The 19,310-nt window shown below is 40.3% G+C and overlaps 2 protein-coding genes across 3 annotated transcripts in view; one reads left to right on the top strand and one right to left on the bottom strand.

The window, feature by feature from the left end:
- LOC109040457 (G-protein coupled receptor rickets) overlaps window positions 1-19,310 on the top strand; it is a 249,241-nt gene that overhangs the window by 79,451 nt on the left and 150,480 nt on the right. The window lies entirely within an intron of this gene.
- Window positions 132-15,910, bottom strand: LOC109040455 (regucalcin; the record flags this gene model as incomplete). Its single annotated transcript, XM_072297624.1, has 5 exons — window positions 132-4,910; window positions 5,950-6,062; window positions 6,759-6,983; window positions 7,316-7,522; window positions 15,694-15,910. Coding segments are annotated over 5 exons (1,065 nt in total), but the record flags the coding sequence as incomplete, so codon positions are not given.

Raw genomic sequence — 19,310 nt, 5'->3', positions numbered from 1 at the left:
AATTTCCACGTGAACCCTGTTGCCCATGTAATTCCACACTTTTCGGAGTCCGTCATGGAAATGGACATACACCCTTACGTCAGAGGAGCGACGATATTACACGCTTGCGGCATTTTTCGTACTTTGTTCGGACATGAATTTTTCCCATCATTTTCGTGTTTATATCTTGTTTTTGGAAATAGCGGTGCCCCGTTTCTTTCTCTAATTGAAAAACAATCTTAAAGTTACAATAATAAAGTTGTCCATCAATTACTAATCCTTACAAACTTGTCAACTCAGAACACTGTAGATTAGTATCAGACGACCTTGAAGTAACTCGGCCTCTGAGTATAATTCAGAATTTTTATATAGATTTTATCATTTGACTGACCCGATTATTTGTCAACCCATTCTCAATATTATCACATTTCCGTACAATATTGTCACATACTCTTGTAAATAAAGCAAGAAATAAAGCGAGACGAAAAATATGAAGTTGTTGACGACTTAACACGTCTTATAGTGTAGCGACGCGACACGACGCCTCGAACGTCGAGCGTATCCTTCGGTGGAGAGCAAAATGAAAGTTCCTTCATATTTTTGACGGGCAATACGCACATCCATAGAGCACGAATAGTCGCATCCAAGCGTTTGACCCACGCCGCACAGTGGAGCGAGTCAATGAGAGCGGTTGGACATGAAATTGTTTACTAAAACTGCAAATTTTAATGTTTATTTCGTGACATTTAAAATTTCAAGGGGTGTTCATAGAAGAAAATTTCACAAGGAAACCAATGGAACTACCTTTAGAACCTCAAAGTTTTGTGAAAGCGAAGTTACGAGCATTTAAAGTTTTCAAATTTTGTCCGACCTCTCCTATTGACTCGATCCACCGTGCGCCGCACCAGTGCAGTGGTGTGGCACCACATCAGTTGACCAAGATGCTATCTAGGCGTGGGCTTTTTCCCGCTTGCAGATGGAACGAATTGATTTTTCGTCATGTCAGATTTTTCTCTCAGCTCGTTTCATTTAATTCATTTTTATTTATTTCTTAATATAAGAGATCAAACAGAAATAACTGAATGTTACAAACATGAATCAAATCGTCATGGGGCTATTGATAAAATGCTCTCCAGCCCCCAAAAGAGCCACTACCCCTCTCTGTAGGTCACATTAATTGAAGATGAAAGAGAGGCAAAGTAAAAACGGAAGTTGAGTCGTCGTTTTTTCCTTCAGCTCTCGGGGAAAAGTTTAAATATTAGCTTTGGCACATCAGTGACTCTGTGTGTCAAAGTGGTTGAGGAAGGGAATCTTCAAAGGGATGAATGCGGTAGGCCATGATTACTTAGAATTGGGTTAGGGATGCTCACGGAAGCTCCGATGTACCCCAAGATTAATTAAATGGGACACGGGCACACTACTAAAAGCTCAGTTAATAAATGATGGCAACATTCTTCGAGTTCATTGGATGATGAAAAACTACCAATTTCACTTAATTAAATTTCTGCCTAATCCTTTCATCCGCTTCGGGTCGGACGCTCGGAGCTCGGAGGTGGAAGGAAAATTGTTGCCAACCGAGGGAAGAGCGTAAACTCTTTCTGGAAACAAAGATGTAATTGATAATGACCGATTTCGGTTTCGTATCATTAATAACAAGGATGTTCTATCGCCACGAGATAGGCATGATTAATGGACTCCACTGCAGAAGCTTATCCTCCCTTGGAAAAAAAGAAAAGAAGGGAAAATGTTGTTATCTAAGCGAGCTTTCAAAGCTCGGTGAACATGAGCTTTTAACGGAATGTGAAGCTTCACACAATGGGACGTGGCGTATGGAAAGGCTCGACAAAATCAATGAGCTTTCTACACAAGCGACAATTTAAACTGGTCCCTTGTTGGCTCGTGCTGGATCGCCATGCCGCCGCCGCGCCGCCCCAAGGCATCTTGAAACGCTGACACCAATTCGCCCCTCCCGCTCCCTTAACACCCCTTTTTCATGATTAAATCGTTTTTGGTCCGCCTATTCGGATGATTCCAGTTCCCACTCGACTCTCTTTCCATATCCTCACGCAACGGAAAACAATTTCACACTTCCTCCGCGCCGCCCGTCACCTCTCGCATTATGTACCATCCTCGCAACTCAACCTAGCATTCGCTTATTTCTATAAAAACTCATTGAAATGTGAGGTGCCTTTGAGGACAAGGCACACTATTGCAAGTTTTGAGAACAAAATTGAGATATCAATGATTTCAACTATAAGCGGTCTTAAAGTATCTCCTTTAAAAATTCACGACTCACATCCCGTTTTTTAAGCAGCAAAAAGTGAGTTGGAACTTTTTTTTCCGCCATAAGGATTCACGTAATTTTAAAATTTTAAACGCATATTTCTTGAAATAGCTAAAACTGCACGTATGTCTTTTATCCTTCAAGGCCCTCATCTAACAGTGAAGATAAAATTGTATTTTTTTTTTTTTTTTTTCAAAGAAATAATCATTAGCTCACCCTCTCTGACTTCAAATGTTCATTTTCTCACATTTGTACTTTGTGATGATCTACCGGCTCTATTTCTATGATTTTTCGGGTACCTGCAAATGGTAATCTTAGATAAGTCCGCTCCCATCAAATAAGCCCAATATCTTCCAGTGCTGCGAAGCCTACGTCAAGGCTTGGTCCTCGGAGTGGCCAGGAGGCGCCCCATACAATTTCAGCCGCATATCTGACTTTGAAAAACTGGCAACTAATCGGAAATAATCTGTAGCTGCAAAGTAATGACATCCATATCGAATTGGAAGGATCCTCCCGGCCCAGTCACGGTGGCAAGTTGAAAGGATGTTGCCGTTTTTGGCCCGGAAACTCCTCCATTTTCAATGGTCGTCCACGGTGCGACTCAAAGAGCTCAGCAACAGTGATCATTCCTAGAGGATGAAACAATTTTTAGTAACCTCTGGTGACTTTCCACCGGTATCAATTTGCGAGAAGTCTCACAATCTCTCACCCTCCTGACCGAAGGGCGTAACGACATCCAATAATGAGCCCTGTCGTCCGTACTATTGAATGCTCCTCTGGGCTCACCTCAATGTGCAATTACGCCGTTTTGCCAACCGGGCGACGGATCAGAGGCGACGCAACACCGCGCGCTTCTGTCAGATGAAATAATCGTCTCGCGGACCTCCGCTAGAAAAAACGCTTCATCCAAGTCAGGAGCGAGGAGTGATCGTTTCGAGGAAAAACAACGTATCCGCGCTAAGTTTTTGGTCGAGTTGCGAGGTTCTCGGTTCGCGGATCGCGGAGCAGGAGACTAGAGAATAGCGAGATGGGAGAAACGAAGCAAGAAATCGCTCCGGAATTGCGCAGCATCAAAGAAGATGCAAGACCCCTTTGTTTATTCATGGGCTAATCGTTTTCCTCCAGGGTTGATTCTACTCCAATGAGCTGAAGTAATCATTTCAGCTAGGCTTTTGCCCTAATGCTATTCTCTCGAGTGAAAGCGCTCTCTTGCGTGCCATAAGCGAGTATGCTTTACACCAATCAGTCCACTGCCCGATGGGACAGAAACTTGTCGCGGGATGAACCACGCTCATGTGTCCTTATCTTCTCAGTAGGTGAGTATGTTAAATTGAAACCAGTTGTCGGCAGATTGCAAACTTTGTAATTTTTTTCTATTTTCAGTTTCATAAAAAAATTCCTAATTTTTTATAGCCTACAAGGCGAAAAAAGGAGAGAAACCATTACTTTGGTGGGAGGGACTGCTAATTCCAAAATTGTCTATGAAAATATCCTTACCACTGAAAAATCAAATTTTATATTTATTGATAGATCAGAGAAGGGGCAGTTAGTTTTCGCTCCTCATTATAATAATGCAGCTTTCAAATGATTCTATATAGATTGTATAATCGGAAATTCAAAAATTGTACTCTCACTTTCATTTTTCTCATCTCATGCAACAGTATCTCCAAAACATACAGAGTGTTTGAATGAAGGTTAAATTGCCAGACTGCAGAAGCGTTTTCCATGGGTCAAAAGAAGACATTTTTCTTCTAAAAAATATTTTTCTTAACATGCTTTTCAATGGGACAGCAGCCTCTCCCTCTCCTCCACACAAATTATTGGGGAATAAATATAGTTATTCTTGCATTTTAACAACGGTAATGTACCGAATCTCGTGAAAACTGCTATGCACCCATAATCTGACGCACGTTAAACTCAACAGTTGCACCAGAAAAATTAAAATCTCAGTTGAAATTGGAATTTTTCGGGGTCCGCAAATAACCTCCTTTTCACGCCAAAAACCAAGTCATCGACCTATTCAATATCAAAGACACCCCTGTCCTTACCTATAGATTACTGGCCTGATTCTCACGGAGGTATGTTGCGGTCCTAAACCGGCAGATGTGGGGCGCAAATCAGGTAACGTCAATTGACGTACGTTTTGCAATTGGGAATTGAATTTCTAGCTCATCCTAAAAAAAAAAAATATTTCTGCTCAGGGAAGCTAATGGCACATCTGTTGTTTCTGAAATGAGTCAGAATGTATAGGGGTTAATTGCAAGATGTAGTCCACTTGAGTTGCTCGTTTTGTATCCTCGACGAAAACCGTTTTCATTCCGTGAAGCTTTTGAAGGAAGGACTATTAAGTCGACCCTAACTTCCGAAGTCTTGACTTTGAAGAACACGTGGCGGACTCGTGCGACCCAGACTGGAGACAGATGATGGCATCGTTGGCGACGCGCCCCGAGGCGTTGAGCCCTCTGACGGCGACGACGCGGCCGGCCAACGGTTGCTCCTCCAACTCGCTGCCGTCTAGGCCTCTGCTGTGAGACGTGACGTATAGAACGTCCAGATCTGGGCCGCCCCACTCTGCGTCCGCTACTAACGTCATCGGCATCTCGATACGCATAAGGACCTCTCCGCTATTCGGATCTACCCTCGTAATCTGAAAAAAAAGAAACGGAAAAGTGTATCTCTCTGAACCAGTGTGTACGGAATAAACTTAGAGGTGTAAATTATTTACGTCACGGGAGGGGGACGCAAATTTTTGTGGGGTCGGGAGATTCGATTCGAAATTATAGAACCTTTTTTGCCACGTTTTACGCGTTTTCAAGCAAGGTATTCCCTTCGTCCCTCCATAAGAAGTTACGTAACGCTTTCCTAGACCTCATTTGTCTTCACGTGAAAAATCGCCATTTTTCATTTATACAGGTTGATTCAAGGTTAAACCGCCATACTGGAGTGGCGTGTTCATTGATAAAATAAAACTTTTTCTTCTATGAATTATTTACCAAAAGTGCCCGCTGTAGGAGCAATAGCCCCCTCAAATTTTCGGGAAAATCAAAGTTTCTTATAATTTGGAAAACGGATTTAGACAAGATCACACAAAAAGGCTTACTCTCATGATTTTAAGCTCCGAATTAATCCATGTCCCAAAAACATTGATATCTCAAGTCAAATAAGGTAGACTTTAACGGTCTTTATTTCAGAGTATTTTGCCCTGAAAAAGACCTTGAGCTCAAGACCCTGAACTCCCCCCCCCTGTGGTTTGAGATATCGATATATATGAGGCCATTGATGAATTCAGCGCTTACAATTTGGGTGTTAGCCTTTTTCATGCATTCTCGCCCATAACCGCTGTCAAAATTCGGGGAAACGATATTTCCGTAACTTTGAAGGGCCCGTGCTACTTTCAGGGGACTTCTAGAATGAAAACTCCATAGATGAAACATTACTTCTCTCTGTTCACTGAGCAAGATTTCGCAGTCTGTCGGTTTAACCTTGGATAACCTTGTATTTCTTGTCGATCGAACTTTATAACAACATACGTTCGGCGGTTTTCTCTCCTGGTACTCTGCGGTAAACATAGGTGGATCCAGACACCTTGAACAGGAGAGTGTAAGGGGGATCCGGGGGCCCCCTTACGCCCCCTATTTTATAATGAAGAAAAACGATTGTATTATTTACTTAAAAGTACGACTTACCACGGATCCTCCGTAGATGGTGACGTATAAATAGTCCTCTGTGTCAATTGTCATGCCATGAGCGAAACCAGGAATGTCCGTTTCTTTGTAGTCGATTACGGTCCTGCGGTTACCTGTACATAAATGGTATCGCAAATTAGAAGTAAAATTTGCGAGTAAATTAACAATTCACTGGGGCTATGCTTATGCATAAAGTTGGCTAGTTCTACCAACATGCAAATAGCTATGAATTTTTATCGGGGGGGTGCTCTTTTTTAGGAAATTAAGGCAAAAATCAAAACTTAGAGGAATTTTCAATTACGGTTTAAAATATATTTGCAATGTCCAAACAATCAATTGACTGTTTAATAACGGCGATTTATTACAGTCCTCTAATTTGTTGTATTGAAATATGGGATTGCAAGAAGTAGGCTTTGAGTTGTTCATGATAAAGAAGTTCATTCAAAGTAATTTTTATCACGTATACATTTCGTGAGAAATCGATATAAAGGAAATTATAATTCCAGGCGAGGAGGAAAAAATTCAAAACGACCAACAATAAGACGTATTAATGCTGAAAGAAACTATATGCATAGGGTTCACATGCAACTTAGTTCCTTTTAGCATTTAAAGTTCATTATACAATAGTGATTAAAAGGCGCGTTACGGTGAAAAATGTGGGAGCGGCGCTGAAATTCCCAGTATCATACGTGAAAAAATCTGTAAAAAAATTGTATGAAAGCAATGAATAGCAAAAGATATGAAAAAATACTTCCTCTACCTCCAAGGAGAGCGAGGAAGTAACAACATAAATGAAACTTGGTACTCACTAATTTCTCCAGTTTCTATGTCAAAGTCAAATCTGTCCACTGTATTTACGCCACTATCGATGTAAAACAAGGTTGTGTAGTCGCTATTCCAGGCCAGCCCATCTGAAATGCTGACATTTCCTATTTTCTTGGCAAAACTGCAATTTTCAGTGACGTAGCTATAAAAACTGCCCCGGTTCGGCACAGCTCCTGATGGGCCAGAGGGGTCTAATGGTCCCTGTGAGCCTGTAAATATTCAAGGGAAGTCAAAACGCAATCCTGTGGTGAAGTACAGTAGGTCTTAATTTTTAGCTCAAATGTATGCAGGTCTGATGTTGTAGGTCAAATGTCACGTAGGAATCTGTGAAGGTGAAACGTCCCGTCATGACACCGTGCATTCAGGATGGAAAGTGAAATTTTCCAATCTAAGATATCAAGATAGGAATCTTACATTTTTCGGAGCATACCCATTCAGGCATTCCTTGTGTTTGATGAAATCGATGCCTAGTTTATAGTTTATAGACTAAAGATTATGCACGTCCAGCCACTGCCACAAAAGTATTTGACAATTGGCTCACCAATCCAGAAACGTCCTGTTATATCCGCCTTGCCATCGTTGAAGAAGTTTCCAGGGAACGCTGCCTCAGTTTCAGGTCTCGCTAAAACTACGTATGTTGACTCGGCCGAAATCTCATCCCATGTGAACACGGTCAGGTAGGGTCCAATTCCTGCCAGGAATTGGTTCGTTGAGTTTTTGATCGGCACAATCGCGGCAGTGAACTCATCTACACAGAAAACAATCATCAAATCAAGGAACTTCGAGTTTCGTTTGCTGTCATTTATAAAAGAGAGCACACAGAGCGTTTTGAGGACCCTCACCAACAGTCAAGTGTTCTTACAGCCCTCAGCCAATTGTGATAAGCCACTGGGAAGTGTACCGAGAGCCGTAGCTGGGAGCTTCTTTTATTTTCGTAAGATTCAAATGCAAAAACAAGCGGGAAAGTTCTAATACTGTCGTATTAGAAAAGCGCTCAGGTGTTAGTAAATGCATTTAGTGAAGAAAGGAAGTATAAACTCCGTCAACTTGGCTGGGAAATGGAAATAAAACATCAGCTGATAGCAAACAAAGGTTACCAAGGAAACCGTAAACGCGTTTTTTTCGTTTCCCGAAAATGATAGCCACCGTTGAGCTCATCAGGCGCGTTTTTTTTAGGCTTCTTTTATTTTCAACGATCAATTTCGATAAGAATTACTCTACCGCTAAGGAAATTTCTTATAGACAAACGATCGTAACTACCCGCGCATTACGTTAAAAGCATAAAATACGGTTATCACAGCTTTATTTATTTTAAAACTGGACCCCCCCCCCCCCAAAAAAAAAGCCTACACATCGATGAGCTGGTGCGCCATTTAAACGAATTAGCACTAGTATACTAGTACTCTAGAGGCAAGTCGAAATCAAACAAGCAGTTCCAACGCCCAAGCGTTGAAGGGCGCTTCTTTGTCAAAGCATATTACTACCAACTTATGTACCCGAAGACTGACGAAGCTGGAATTTAAAGTGGGATTCTTTTACCGCAAAACCCTTCAAAACTTCAGATCGACCGCGAAGACCTGAAACTTTCCACAAGCATTTTGTGATGAATTTTAGTCGGTGGTGAATGGAAACATAAAGGATTCACTGTAAATCAGACGACGGGAAAGAGCGGCGGAACCTCTAAAGCTGGTGCGTCAACGCGATCTAGCGGACAGCGGCGTCGCGACGCCGCGAGGTAGGGCGCGCAGGTCGCGGGGGAGCGGGGCCGCGTGAAGAGGAGTTCAGCAATGGGGAGGGGAAGCGCGGGTCGCGGGGAAGAGAGGGACCGGCCGGCCGGCGGTGACATCGGCGCTGGCTGGACCCATATTCACGGCGTGAACGCAGGCAGCGCTAATGTCTCCGCTAACTGGAGTTGGGGGTCCTTATTCATTCTCTTGGTCCATGACATAACCTTAAACCTTCCGCTCAATGCCGCAAACAGCTGACGTGTCGATGCTGCGCCAAGAAAATGAACCAATCACAAAGTAGCACAGTAATACGTCACTAAAATGAAGAGATCACGTGACTGTTCGTAATATTTTCAAATCGATCTGAAAGTACTGCCTCGGATATAAGTATTTAAAGCATAAGGAGGCCCTAAAATACTTTAACCAGGTAAAACGTCCGTGCGAGATTGTTATGCTTAAAAGCAAAACATTTCACGAAAACTTTTACGAATACCAGATGCAGAAAAAAATCCAATTTTTCCCGGGTGTACCAGAATGGCGTCATTACCCATAAGGCAAAAGGGCATGTAGTATAGTACATGTTACATCGGGGGAGTCGAACGGTTGGAAAGGGCGCATCTGGTACCCAGAAGCGCCCAAAAGCGCTGCCTATCGGCTGAGCGCTTAAAAGGGAGTAAAAGAGGGGAACACGCGTTTAGCAATATGGAAACTAGTGTAAACCGTAAAGTTACGTAATGTCTTGATGGATTTTATCATTCTACTTCTATCATCAAACCAAAATACTTGCTCTCACCAAAAGAACCCATTCTAAAACTGCTAATCGATGGTTGAAGTAGAAAACTACCCGTCTCAGATCGCGACGTCGCGTCTTATATATAATTCACTGCTGTTGTTATGTTTTTACAGGCTTACCTACCAATAGTTGCCTCAGCTTGTGAATTTTCTATCCTCATCACAAGGAATCTCACAATATTAAAAGGTCTCATTTTTATCAATTTTCCCCTGAGAAAATTCGTTGTAATTGAGCTACACAGTTATCTCATTTACGCGGAAAAAAAGCTCACAATCCCAACTATACTCCTGACTAATTTTGGCACCTGATTTAGTTGCACCAATCAGAAATGCGGTTGAGTCTGCCGAAAGTAACTTTACCTCTGGCTAGTGCAACTACTCTTATTTCTGGCACCAAAAACAGGCGGGAGTTTATTTGGGATTGTGATACTTTTTTTTCAGTATAACCATCAATACACCATATCGACGGTGAAACTACCAAACCACGTATCTCGGTTTGCGACGTCGCAGACTTCCTGTCATACTTTATTTTTTAAATGAAAAACTACTTAACGTCTAGTCTTGAAAATTTCTGTGATTTTTCCTCCTCGTGCGGAGAAAATTCTGTGAAAATTTCAAGGAATGATATTGATTTGGTCTACTTCAAAAAAATGAAATGTGAGCGTAGATTTTTAAACACCGCAAACGAGATACGTGGTTTGGTAGTTTCACCGTCGATATGCTACTATAATTGAGGACACCGCACCAAGAACAGCCTATAACTTGAAACCGCGTTTTGAGAAAAACGCATTTAATGTTTTGTTTTTGATGTACTGCGCAGACTTTTCTATGCAGGTACCCTGTTTTGGTGTTTTTGGGTGACCTAACTCTTCTATTGAAGGATGCCGGGTAGATTTTGCGATACATTTTGGGTTAACACTCTAATATATTTAATTTAAAAAGGCGGTTTTTAGGCCTTTATAACGCCCAACAGTCATTTTGGTGGCAATATGAAGTATTAATCATTTTAATCACACATGATTAACGCAAAATGAAAGAATATCGATAGTAAGTAAAGAAAGGGGTAAGTAGCACCTTATAGGCCCTTAAGTTGAAAGGCCCGCTTATAGGTCGTTCTTGCAGCCATCGATCCAGTGGCCTGACATAACTCGGAAAAAAAGGTTTTTCGACCTCGAGCCGTTACCTATCTATACTCTATCGCTACCACAGCATAGTCCAGGAAACGTAGAATCCGAAAAGCAGAAGGGCGTAATAACGACCTATACGCCTATAGGCTGTTCTTGGTGCGGTGTCCTCAATATTGTAATCTTCCGTCGCATTCCTAAGGCGCAATGATACAACTATTTGAACTCTCTGGAATGCGTGAGGTATCACGCCGCATTTGAAGGCGTTTTCAAAACAGCCTAGTTTTGCTATCCGGATTAACGTTTTGCATAGTTCCTATTATTATGTTTTATTTCCTACCACTTGTTTATTTTTAATCCTCGTATAAAAACCACCCATTTATTAAATACAATTCTAGCTGGAGCGCACTTCAGCTATGCATTCACGACTGCAAAAATGTCAAAGGAAATCGACAAGCCCAGCGTGCATGGAGGCTATTTCCATTTTAATCTTCCGTCTCATTCTAACGGCGCAATGATACAACTATTTGAACTCTCCGGAATGCGTGAGGTATCACGCCGCATTTGAAGGCGTTTTCAAAACAGCCAAGTTCCGCTATCCGGATTATCGTTTTGCATAGTTCCTATTATTATGTTTTATTTCCTACCACTTGTTTATTTTTAATCCTCGTATAAAAACCACCCATTTGCTAAATACAATTCTAGCTGGAGCGCACTTCAGCTATGCATTCACCGCTGCAAAAATGTCAAAGGAAATCGACAAGCCCAGCGTGCATGGAGGCTATTTCCATTTTAATCTTCCGTCTCATTCTTACGGCGCAATGATACAACTATTTGAACTCTCCGGAATGCGTGAGGTATCACGCCTTATTTGAAGGCGTTTTCAAAACAGCCAAGTTCCGATACCCGGATTATCGTTTTGCATAGTTTATATTCTTTTGCTTCATTTCTAACCACTTGTTTATTTATAATCCTCCTATAAAAATCACCCATTTGCTAAATACATATATCTAGCCGGAGCGCACCTCAGCTATGCATTCACCACTGCAATAATGTCAAAGGAAACCGACAAGCCCAGCGTGCATGAAGGCTATTTTAATTGAGGACACCGCACCAAGAACAGCCCATTACTTTAAACCGCGTTTTGAGAAAAACGCATTTAAAGTTGTGTTTTTGATGTACCCTGGTACCATGTTTTGGTGTTTTTGGGTGACCTAACCCTTGTATTGAAGGATGCCGGGTAGATTTTGCGATACGTTTTGTGTTTACACTCTAATATATTTAATTTAAAAACGCGGTTTTTAGGCCATTATTACGCCCAACAGTCATTTTGGTGGCAATATGAAGTATGAATCATTTTAATCACACATGATTAACGTAAAATGAAAGAATATTGATAGTGTGTAAAGAAAGGGGTAAGTAGCACCTTATAGGCCCTTAAGTTTATAGGCCCGCTTATAGGTCGTTCTTGCACCCATCGATCCAGTGGCCTGACTTAACTCGGAAAAAAGGTTTTTCGACCTCGAGCCGTTACCTATCTATATTTTATCGCTATCACAGCATAGTCCAGGGTACGTAGAATCCGAAAAGCAGATGGGCGTAATAACGACCTATACGCCTATAGGCTGTTCTTGATGCGGTGTCCTCAATTAAAAGTTTGAGATTTGAGATAATTGTTTGGTTAATTAGGTGATTTTATGTCAACCTGGAGACCTAGTAGCACACCCACGGTGCGTTTTAAACAATTTTAATGCGGTCAACATACCACCCGCGATTTTTTTGCGGAAATGTCAACTAGAAGGCCTACTGATTGAGGAACAACAAACCGCGAAATCTGTGATGGGGCCGTTTTTGAGAAAATGCGATTTTTCGCTTTTTTGGCGGGAATTTCAGGTCAAGGCGCTGAAAAAGTCAAGTTAGGCTGTTTTTGAAGTTCGTAAATGCATATCCTATACATTTTGAGTCAATCAAGTGCCAGTAGATAGCTATTCGTGCATATTGCCCAAAATTCATATCCTTAAATCCACGACTTTTGGGTTTTTGGGGGGTTAGTCAAGGAGAAATCCGAAAAAAAGAGGGTTAACCCGGAACAAATTGCTTAACAAACTTTTCCTACGTAAACATCTTCAGTAGGTCCTATTGAACAACATACCAAAAGTTTACCACGGTTCGCTCCCGGAACACCCCCCCCCAAATTGCCTAAATTTCAAAATGGCGGCCATAATAAGGCCTCTGGGAGTTCGATTTTTTTAAAAATACGCATACAGTGTCATGTGAGGTGTCAATTCCTATGTAATTTTGGTCGTAGATTTCAAATATGAAGTAAAAAAAGTCCCTTGATCAAAAGGGGGTACCCCAAATCCAAGATGGCAGCCAATTTTGAAAGTCAAGAGGGTGGATTTTTAAAAAGTTCGCGTGATAAGGCAAGTGAGGTATCATTTCTTATGTAATTTTGGTCGTAGATTTCATTTATGAAGTCATAAAAGCCCCCAAGTCAAAGGGATTGCTCCAAATGCAATGATGGCGGCCAGCTTTGAAAGGCAGGAGGGTGAATTTTTGAAATGTTTACGTGACATCCCTAGTAAAATAGAATCAACCTGACGTTTCATTAACTACCCTGAGTCAGACTAATTCAGGCTGATATCAATCTGACTCAGGGTAGTTTATGAAACATACCCTGACGTCAGGTTGATTCTATTTTACTAGGGTTGTCACGTAAACATTTCAAAAATTCACCCTCCTGCCTTTCAAAGCTGGCCGCCATCTTTGCATTTGGAGCAATCCCTTTGACTTGGGGGCTTTTATGACTTCATAAATGAAATCTACGACCAAAATTACATAAGAAATGATACCTCACTTGCCTTATCACGCGAACTTTTTAAAAATCCACCCTCTTGACTTTCAAAATTGGCTGCCATCTTGGATTTGGGGTACCCCCTTTGATCAAGGGACTTTTTTTACTTCATATTTGAAATCTACGACCAAAATTACATAGGAATTGACACCTCACATGACACTGTATGCGTATTTTTAAAAAAATCGAACTCCCAGAGGCCTTATTATGGCCGCCATTTTGAAATTTAGGCAATTTGGGGGGGGGTGTTCCGGGAGCGAACCGTGGTAAACTTTTGGTATGTTGTTCAATAGGACCTACTGAAGAAGTTTACGTAGGAAAAGTTTGTTAAGCAATTTGTTCCGGGTTAACCCTCTTTTTTTCGGATTTCTCCTTGACTAACCCCCCAAAAACCCAAAAGTCGTGGATTTAAGGATATGAATTTTGGGCAATATGCACGAATAGCTATCTACTGGCACTTGATTGACTCAAAATGTATAGGATATGCATTTACGAACTTCAAAAACAGCCTAACTTGACTTTTTCAGCGCCTTGACCCGAAATTCCCGCCAAAAAAGCGAAAAATCGCATTTTCTCAAAAACGGCCCCATCACAGATTTCGCGGTTTGTTGTTCCTCAATCAGTAGGCCTTCTAGTTGACATTTCCGCAAAAAAATCGCGGGTGGTATGTTGACCGCATTAAAGTTGTTTAAAACGCACCGTGCCCCCTGATCAAGAGGAAAAACGTACACTGAAAAAAAAGTGGAAGTGGGATTGACCATAATGGTAGAGTAAAAAAAAATATGGTGATAAAAAGCCAAATAATGGTCGATTTAAGCATCTAGATGAAAGTGAGAATCATACTCGATATAAAAATTACCATACCCGGATTGTAAATATCAGTTAGGTGTGTCTGTCCATCGTTTAGGTATTTCTCACCATCAGCTGGGTATTTTTTACCATACGATGAGTTAAAAGTATGGAATAACATGGTAACACTTGCGTTTGATATCTGTAGGCATCTGTATGCGACTGGTCATGGTGTTGGTAGGTTAAATTTACCATACTGGTATAGTCAGCGTGGTGAGAGCTCCCGCTTGACTGCGCTGCGGTCTGTGGTCCGCCATTTTTCGTTTGTCTGTTTGTCAGTTATAAATTTATCACGTTGAGGGTCGGAGTCCGTGGCTGTGTTTTATTGATCCATATTAATCCATGTGAATCCACGCGTAATTTGCCCAAATTTGTGTTCGAATTGTCCCTAAAGCTACCGTCTTCTCTTCGAATCTATCTATATTGATCTGCCACATACATTTTCTGAGATTTTTTCGTTATTCGTATCGACCAATTTCTGGAGGTTAGGAGTTGCTACAATGAATCTGGCTTGCAAAGTGAAGGAATCCTGAAAATTTGAAAACCTTCGCAAAGTTGTTCTGCAATCCAGTGAATATCGGTTCTGTGTAAAGTCATTTCGAAAACATAAAAGTGCGGAAGTAATTTGAAAATAATCGACTAGAAGTGATTTTTGAATACTTCGTTCGTAGGTATATCTATATTCTTGTTAAAATTTTCGAAGCTCAACATACTCAGATGAAGAGACAAATGTGCGTGGGATTGATGTTTAACTGTAACTTTAAGCAAAATTTGGCAGCTTCTGCCCCACCGTGAACCGTGCGATTGGATTTTCATGTAGTGTCTTTTTGTGGGTATATTTTGAACTATCTATTTATTATATGCAATTAAATTTTCCGTGGATCTGATTTAGTCTGTAAATGATACCTTAACGCGAATAACAAGTATGGTTTTGGTATCATTTACTTGAAATCAGTGAAGCAATTATCTGCTATTTCTCGTTGAAACTGTCTTTAACTGCCATTGATTGTGTATGTAACGGAATTTCTAAAAGTAAGATGTAAGTAAAATATCCACGACTTTCATCAAAAGCATTTAATAATATAAGATGAGTGGATTTTAGAATCTACAAGGTTTGTCGCAGCATCTGGATGCTTGAAATTACCATACTAGTCAGTCGGGAACGCCACACTGGCACTGTGTCGCATAGTGTCAGCCGTATCGTGTTATTTACCATACCGGTATATTGGTAACTATGCTGCAGCTTCACTGTGTAAAAAATCAAGTAGACAGTATGGTAAATAACACCCAAACTCTGGTAAATCCCACCGATTATTTTTTTCAGTGTATATAAATACTTGGCTTCTATGATTGAGCTTGAAGTAAGCTGCTTGCAAATTGTCTCCATACGAGCATTTGCAACGAAATCAATTTTCAAAAACAAAAAAATTATGCGTAATACCTACACTCTTAAATGTATTCATGAACAGCCTCATGAATTGCCCCAGTTTCGATTCTTTCCGACTTTATCTCATCGTTGGACATCTTACACACAAATAAATAATGAATGTTGGCCAATTAAGAAGATGATTACCAAGAGATGTGCATGACGTTAAGTTCGTGTTAAGATCATAACTGCAGAATTGTTTTCCAAACTGATCAGCAAAAATGAGTCTTTGAGTTGCATTGTCAAAATGAGGCTCTTCTGGCGCGCAAAACCGTGGCGAAACAGCTTCTATCTCGAATACCACCGCCGCTCCCAAGTGTAAGGAGCTTAAGAGGCAAAGAAACTGAACATATCTGGAACAAGTTAGAGATAATTATATTCTCAAAATATTATTTGTCTTCTTCGGAGATTTTTCACATCTACTTTCAACCACGCAGAAAATAACACAAATGTTTTGAAATGTACTTTTATCGCATTGCAAAGCAATTTTCAACGCAAGTACAGTCAGTATATCGACGAGTCCATGTCAATAAAAGGAACTGTGCTTTAATGAATTAAGTCAAAAATAATTACTCAAAAATGAATTAAAATGAACCGCGCATAAATGAATCAAATGGAACTATGAATCATGCAAATCTCTCATAGATACATGCTATGTATTAGCACAAATCATTAATGCATCGATATAATATTTGTAAATAAGTGAGCCACATTAAGGTTAATCATTTTTAAATACTTCCTCGCTGCTAATTTTGGCAATAAAATAAAGAAAAACAAATTTTTAAGGATTCCCAAAAAAGCCCATACGACTTGTGAGAAATGATCACGGTACATTATTTTTGTGTCCTCTGATACGAATCTCTCTATCTGCCCTTTAAAAATTTATAAAGTTGCTGTGTTTAAAAATGTCCTCTATACTATTTTCTTTTTTCTAAGAGAAACGAGCCAACATAAGAGCTTGAAATTAATACAAACTATTCTTCTAATGGGAAAGAACAATCAGAAAGAAAGATTTCATGAAAATACGGTGACCAGTACTCTGAAGGAAAGACAAAGTATGGCAAGAAGTCTGCAACGTCGCAAATGAAGATACGTGGTTTCGCACTTTCACCATCGGTATGATAATATGTCCGAAATGTTTAAAATATTTACCTTAACCTTTGGTTGAACATCGAAGAGTCACCTTGCGGAAAATGGATCCTGAACCACAAAATTCAGCGCATATGTGTCAGTGCTTTCGCTTTTGAATTTAAAGCTCTTTAAACGGCAACATATTTCGCGCGCAATAAGTACTCAGGGAATACGAACGTAAGAAAAGTTTAGAGCCCGTTTAAATCGCTCCAATCGAACACGTATTATTAGATGCTTCAATTTCTATTTTTTATGGGCGTTGTCTATTTATGATTGAATCACGTGTTTAGTTTAGTTAAGTAAACATAGTAACGTTAAGTGTATACAGGACGCTGAACAGAACTGTTAAACTTTACAGGGAAAACAAAATACGGAAAATGAATCGGAAGATTTTCTCAAGGATCCCCCTCCGTAAAAATTAGTCTTATCAATACTTAATGGACAAGTCGGAAAACACCTCAAAACTATGACAACAATTGAGTCCAACGAATATTTCCAGCGGACAAGCACATTAGCTAGTTCCCTTCAGTTTTTTATGCCGTTTACGAAGAATGAAAGTCTGCCTAGAGAATAGCTAAAAACTTGTGACTGACTTTGATTTTTCACGGAGTCTTGCGAGGTTCCAGGGCATCCACAAGTTTTAGGGAAGTGGTATTATGTGCGCGTTAGAAAAATTGCAAAACCTTGGGAAAGCCTTCGAATGGAACTTTGACGCAATTCCACCGTGCAACCGTGCTAGCATGAGGATAGAGAAGCTAGTGCGCCTTCAATGTTGCACTGAGAAAAAACTATGGTTATAATTACCTTATTAGCGGTGTCCAATATGCCCTCTTTAACTAGTAGTAGCCATAACCAGTAATAGTGATATTTTTACTGGAGGAATCGTAATTTTACAAGTGTGCGGTAGTAGAATTACTATTTAATGGTAAAAATATCTCTATTATTGGTTATGGCAACTACTAATTAAGAGTTCATGTTGAACACCACTAATATGGTAATTATAACCCTGCGGAGACAATTAATCGCGCAACACGAATAGTTGCATCAAGGCCTTGCAGAGCTTCATCGGGGTATCATCCTCTCGTTTGCCTGGAAATAAAAGACCGGTCGTGTTCCCACAAATGAATACCATGACCAATACTGCGACGTTAAGGGATAACCCCGTATGAAAGTTCGGACGTCACCAGACTCTTGACAAACTATTAAGTTTTGAATAAATGCTTGAGCATTGTATCTTGAAAATTTTTAATTTTTCGCATTGAGTTTCGGATAAAATTTTTTGAAAAGTTGGAAGAGAAATTTCACAAAGTCTCCTGCAAATCTTGATTATGTCGAAAGGAAAATTTGGCAACGTCTAAAAAAGCATACGGCATTCTTCCTTAGCCAGGTGGAATGTGTAGTTGGAGTCCTTTTCATAACTATAAAATCGTTCGAGGTTTCATTTGCTCACGCCCGGATTTGACTTTTCACCGTCTCGAAGCTAATAGAAATTTCCCGCCCCGTCAAGATCGCAGTTGCTGCAATGATGTTAAGGTGCTAATGATCTTCCTCTGTTGGAAGTGACTTCTAAATCTCCGAAGAAAGGAGCCACTTTTATCGTCGAAAGCGATACCTATCATGAAAAATCAAATGAATAGAGAATGCACCAAATTTATTCAGTTTCCCAAAATTAAGAGTGTTTTTTTATTCAGAATGAATATTGTGAGTGCTTTACTCTAGAGAGTCGGCAGTTGACGTGTTTTGTGCCGTGGTCATGCGCTCTCCGCAACATCCAAGGCGGTTTTCTTACGCCAAATGAAACACACATTTAAATGAGGTAGTGTACCGAAGGGTTGGGAAAACCGAACCGAAAAGGAGGAGGGACTGCAAATGCAATAAGAGGAGACAAGTGTATCGAGATTGTCTTACATTTATCCCGATGTCACGGAGAGAGAGAGAGAGGATGGCAGTGACGCGTGCGTGCAGATTTGTCAAGTTTCTTAGTTTCAACTTCATTTAGGTTGTTCCAACATTAATCCCATCACTTTGAGGATCAGTAAGGGGTACACTGACACAACTAAGAGGTAGTTATGCTCCCCAGTTTCCAAATGGAGAGGCTTATTTGGCGCTCCTAAGGGTATCTTTTAATTTTCATTTAAGACGAGTCTTCCTGAAGGTCTTCAGAGCTTCAAGCTTGCTAACAAGACCCACGAGCAATCCTTTTATGACCGGCATTTCATATTTTCAAGCCTTCTTTGGATTTTTAGTAACCTGCAACAAAGCTAAATTAGCTTTAAGCGGGTTCTTTATCACTTCTGACTAAAACAAAACTTCACAAATCCTATGTGTGATCCGTGGGATTTCTTCTTGGAAAACAGTTTAAGAATATTTCTACTTAAAGCAAATTATTTTTAATAAATAATCTTAGTTATTTTCACTAGTCAATCTTATTAAAAATTATCATGGCCAATTTTGCCATGTTGATCGGCTTGTAAATGTTATATCTATTATTCCACTTTAGAATCAAGCTAGTTTTGAATTATTAAATTTTTCCAGCTTTTCTGTACCTAACTGAATCCTTTTTTTTCAGGGTCGTAGGTAGATTTTGGTATCAATCAAAAACATTTGTGCAAGTTCCAGAGTCTGTATCAGTC

Source organism: Bemisia tabaci, chromosome 3 (assembly GCF_918797505.1).
Source record: "Bemisia tabaci chromosome 3, PGI_BMITA_v3".
In the NCBI taxonomy this organism is placed as follows: Eukaryota; Metazoa; Arthropoda; class Insecta; order Hemiptera; family Aleyrodidae; genus Bemisia; species Bemisia tabaci.
The sequence above is the reverse complement of the archived record's forward strand: the minus strand, read 5'-3'. Positions and strand labels throughout refer to the sequence as shown.